Raw genomic sequence first — 5,452 nt, 5'->3', positions numbered from 1 at the left:
TGTATACAGCAAATAGGAGGAAGAGAAAGGAAGAGGGACTAGAATGAAAGCAGTGGTCATAAGAAAATAAGTTACAGACAAGGCTCTTATCTGGATAATCTGGGCATTTTTATTCCCTCTCAGACAGCCTTTCTTATTCAGAGTGAAAGTAAATATGTGCCCTTATCGGCAGGAGCATGGCTCTTTTCAGCAGGTCCAGGGGGGGAGATAGTAACTGTGCAGCCTGAATTGCCTGTCCTATCTCACGCAGGGCAGGTGGATGCAAATGAAATCTTGCTGGAAAACATCCTGAATAATGCAAAACTGACGATCTCTATCTTCCAAGTCTTCCAGGATCTGAATAGATCCTTGCATTCCCCATAAAACTGAATCAATCATTTTACTTATTTAATTTGTGGTTGTAACTCACTTTGATGCATCCCTTGGTTACACGAGGGGGGGGGGTGTAGTATGAAGAGGGGGGCAGGGTCAGTATAGGAGGGGGATGTTGGTCACTGCATGCCACCCAGGATGTTATTCACAAGTAACAATTGCCATTATCTGTTACTCACTTTGGGCTAATCAGACAGAATATGTAAAGATGAATCTTGTTTCCTGTTGTCATTGGGAGGTAAGAGTTATCTCTGGGGAGGAGTGAGGATAAGTGAAGGTAAAGGGAGGGGGGCTTCTGTTCCCATTAGGGTCTTAAGCACTTGATTCACACTGGTACTTAGCATCCCATAGACAGGGACGGTCTGAAAGCAGTTAGTTTATGTTTGGGTGTAAATGGGGTGGCATGTTTATATAAACAGCATCTCACAGTAAGTGATACTAATATTTAGGCTGTACAGGCAGAAGAAGGAACTAAGTGTGGAACCAGCTCCAGGGAGCCATCCAACTCTGTGGCTGTTTCCTAGTTCTTATCTCTGAAGGACTACATCCCTCTCTGGCCATGTCTTCCACCAGCAGCCTTAGCTTCACAGTTCGGAGGATTCTGGATCTGCCAGAGTATGAAGACTCAGAACCATCCATGAACTACATCAGGAGCCCATCTTACCAGGACTGGGTCAAGAGTGACAGAAACCACTATTTATGTAAGTATCAGCTTCCACCATGCAAATATTATATTTTGCTAAATATACAGAACATTTGCATTAATGTATGGGACTGATCTTCATGCATTAGATTATTTATTTATTTTTTCACTTCACTTTCATTTAAGCTCCATAAAACCAACAAAAGATTCTTTAAAACAGTCTGTCATTTTAAACAAAATTCTAAATATTTTTTTAAAAGTTTACCTTTACTTGATGTGATTGAGTGTTTCAGCCAAAGGGTTGATCACTGGACTGGCAAACCCTTAAGCATACAAAGACAACTCTTTTATCAGTTTCAAGGTAAAAATGAGTTTTGAGTAAGTTATTTTCTTTTAAATTTTTTGATGAACAGATGGATTGTTCCTCTTTCTTTAGGAATGCTTGATACAAACAACAATGCAGACTTTTGTCCTTACTGATGCTCATTATATCTTATTTACAACACTTCATCTTGCAGTACTACCAATGTTTTGACTAATTCTATTGTCAGTGAAAATATAGCAGTATAGAACTATTTGGAAAATTAGGATATATTTTTTTAGTTACTAGGCTTCGTAAAAAGGGAGTACTATATTGCTCATGATCTTAGGGCATCCATTATGCCCATGTAGGTTAAATTTTTATTTTGGGAAGTTAAAACATACTGCTATAGTATACTTGAAAAACATATAAGCCATCTACATGTTTTCTGTTTCAATAAATATTGTCTCTTTAAGTTTATTGCATTAAAAATGACAGCAAAAAAAAGCACTCCTATTTTAAACAGCTACATTTCAAGACAGATTTAGCCCTTTTTCAAGCTAGGAGCAAACTACCAGTAGTATGCTAATAGTTTGATATGTTCTTTGCATATTATTTATTACAGGTATTCCATAGCACTAGCAATTTATGCAACTCCTTTCATATATATTGTACATTCACATCAGTCACTGCCCTCAAGCAACTTACAATCTAAGGTCCCTAACTCTCATTTATACATACACATACTAGGGCATTTTAGCCAATTAACCCATTTAGACAGGAGCTAATTAACGCACCAGCATGTCTTTGGAGTGTGGGAGGAAGCTGGAGTACCTGGAGGAAACCCACAGGGAATTCAAGCAAACCAAAATTAGCTAGTCCCATGGCTGGGTTTCAAACCAACAACCTCAGTGTTACCAGGCAAAAGTGCTAACTACTTAGCCACTCATATCTGAAGTTTCTCTGAGTTGGCAAAGAGGTTTTATCCAGACACCAGGCAACTGCGGGTGTTCTTATAATATACAGTAAATTGTTGCAAACATTTCTTATAATGATGCTTAACATAAAAGTAACTCATGGATGGTACTTATTTTATTTTAAAAGAAAAAAATGAGAGAAAATAGTCTATAAACTCATTAATATGGTTTTTAATGCTGTTGTGAATGTTTCCTTTTTTTGCATCTATACTGCTTTTATTGTAAAGCATCAGAGAAGCATGAATAAGATGGAAGAGAATGCACACATAAGTACCAAATTGTAACGTGGGATAAAGTTGGCCACAGTGACTAAGGCAACTTAAGTCTTACCTGATTTGTTAGCATAGTATGCATTCTGTATGATACACAGGGTATTTATGTTTTTTGTTAATATTTTGCAGCTTCGGATGAAAGCAGTTCAGAGGCCACTCTCACAGACACCATGCAGAGATCAGACAAGGAAACCGACCACCACGAGGAGAAGAAAAAAAAACGCAGAGTCCTCTTTTCAAAGGCGCAGACCTTGGAACTTGAGCGGAGGTTCCGCCAGCAACGCTATCTCTCTGCCCCTGAGAGGGACCAGTTAGCACACATCCTCCAGCTCACCCCAACCCAGGTGAAGATCTGGTTCCAGAACCACCGCTATAAGATGAAGAGAGCCAAACCCGAAGCATCAAGCTCTCCACCTCTTCTGAAACACGTTATGGTGCCAGTACTGGTTAGGGATGGTAAGCCTTGCCAGACCTGCTCTCCCACCAACTCTGCAAATAAAATGACCATCTTTCCTTCACTGCAACCTACAGGTGCATTCAGCTTTGTTAACAACTACCATAACCAGCATATAGCTCATCCAGCCAGCCTCTCCTGGAGATGGTGATGGGAATCTATAGTATGTAAAACAATGCATCTCCATATTATAGATTTTATACATTTGTGAGAACTCTACATGACACAGTAGTCATTTATTTCATGAGCAGCAACATGGACTCATAACTGTGATACAAAGGATGAGGACAAATATGGTGAACAAACTGCTAAATCCTAAATAATAGTTTTATGTTATTTTTGTATTTGGCTCATTGAAGTTTATAAATAATGAGAAATATATGTATTTGTATATATACCTCTGATAACATGTGATGTTCTTTGTTTTATTGCAATTTTATAGCAATTTAAAATGTTATTTGCTGCAAACTGTAAAATATGTTCATATTGAATAGAATCCATGGAGATATCTCCACATATTGCAAATAAACTGACTTTTGCAGTTTTCAGAGTCTTGTTTTTGTAGGATATTGGCAACAGACCAGTTTTATTAAGTTTTTCCATCTTGCTGCAAAACTGAAACCAAAGGCTTATATCACTCAAAGAACAGCTCCTCGCCCCTCAGCATTCTTATTTTATTAGGAAGCTTTAAATATTGAATTCTCCATAACGCAGAATAGTAAAAAATACCTCCTGGGACATCCAACTGTATGGGGAATTTAGCAAATCTCCTATTGTGGAATTTTATAGGAGGGTAGAGACATAAACTACAGGAGAAGGACATTAATTATACTCAATAAGGGTAATCCAAAATAGATTTTTTTTTAGTTTGGGATGAAAGAAGCTTTTAAAAGAAACCCTTAATTTTACAGTTGTATGGTTTGCGTAATCTGGGATTTTTATTTGTACACTGTAGTGCACAGAATTACGATGACTTCATTGTTCCTGCTAAACAAGTTGGCTCTGGGGTTGATTTGCTAAAACTGGAGGGTACAAAATATGGTGCAGCTCTGCATAGAAACCAACCAATCAGCTTCCAGTTTTTTTTTTTTTTTGTCAAAGCTTAATTGAACATGCTGATTGGCTAATTTGCACAGCTGCACCAGTTTTTTGCACGCTCCAGTTTTAGTAAATCAACCTCCCACTGTGCTAACCATCAACTTGGAATCACAAGTCCCAGCATTCCATGATAGGTACAAAACGAATTAACGTCTAAACGGAAACTGTTTAAAAGCTGTTTTCATGGTTTGAAGATGTGTGGCTTTTAACAGCCTATAGACATACTGTAAGCAGTACTATGTAACTCCTAGGATGATTCACAATCACAGCTAAATATTCAGTGCTTGTATAAATGATTGAAACGAATATCCGTCTCCTAGATGGGTAGCCTACATATATTCAAAACGTACAGTATCTTGTATTATGCATTGATACTTATATTTTATTTTTGTGTTGATGTTACTTTCACTTTTATTCAACCTTATATCAAAAATGTGTCTGGCAATATTAAAACTTGAAATCCTTTACATATCGAAACTTAAAAAATATGTAATTCCACCTATAATTTATTATCTATTAACACATCTATAAATGACATAACAGTTCAAAATATTTTCTGCAGAGGTAAAGTTGGTGGACATTCATGAATAAAAACGACTTACATAAATATTATCTTGTTGGTATAAAGCAAGCAAAAACTGTCAAGCATTTTTCTTTTTTATAAAAAATAAAATCTATAATCCTTATTTCCTGGCCGCCATAGAAAAGGTCATATAGAGTTTTAGAAGTTTTATTCTTTGCTACTCAATACTACTGAACAATTTGTTATTTAATGTCCTAAACCATTAGTCAAAACAATTTCTTGGAACCATAGTAAAGTATGTTCCCAAGCTTTCACTTGGTAGCTATATTGTACCTGTGCCAAAGAGATTGTAGGAATAGCAGGACAAGAAATTGTGCAATTATCAAGGCTCCATGCACACTTGTGTTTTTTTAAGCTTCTGGAAGCTGTTATTAGCATTTTATTCTGCTCCTAGACTAAATAGTGTTATCCTATGTGTCCATGCACACTACATTATGCTATAAGCATTTTTTGCATATATTAGCAGAAAAAAAATGTTTTTGTAGAGTTTTTCGGAGCATTTTTCCAGCAGAAAAATACGCTGAATGCTCTTCATGTGCTGCAAAAACGCTAATAAAATGCTAATGTCCTTAAATGCTCCTCAAAGCTTCTAAATGCTTCTAAAAGCTACTAAAAGCTGGCACAGAAAATGCTATTATTAGCATTTTTCCCTTTTTTCTAGCTTTTTTTGAGCTTATGAAAAACGCTAGTGTGCATTGAGTCTTAAAGAGTATCTACAATACTGTTATTGTTTTAATTTTTAAAGTATGAAA

The 5,452-nt window shown here is 36.5% G+C and overlaps 1 protein-coding gene across 1 annotated transcript; it reads left to right on the top strand.

Moving 5' to 3' along the window:
• The first annotated feature begins 550 nt into the window (after window positions 1-550).
• On the top strand, window positions 551-3,823 carry NKX2-8 (NK2 homeobox 8). The gene is made up of 2 exons (XM_040332947.1): window positions 551-1,073; window positions 2,695-3,823. The coding sequence occupies exons 1-2, from the start codon at window positions 932-934 to the stop codon at window positions 3,168-3,170; spliced, it is 618 nt and encodes a 205-aa protein (XP_040188881.1). The 5' UTR covers window positions 551-931; the 3' UTR covers window positions 3,171-3,823.
• Window positions 3,824-5,452: the final 1,629 nt, after the last annotated feature.

Source organism: Rana temporaria, chromosome 13 (genome assembly GCF_905171775.1).
Source record: "Rana temporaria chromosome 13, aRanTem1.1, whole genome shotgun sequence".
Lineage (NCBI taxonomy): Eukaryota > Metazoa > Chordata > Amphibia > Anura > Ranidae > Rana > Rana temporaria.
This window is presented reverse-complemented; position numbering and strand designations above follow the sequence as displayed.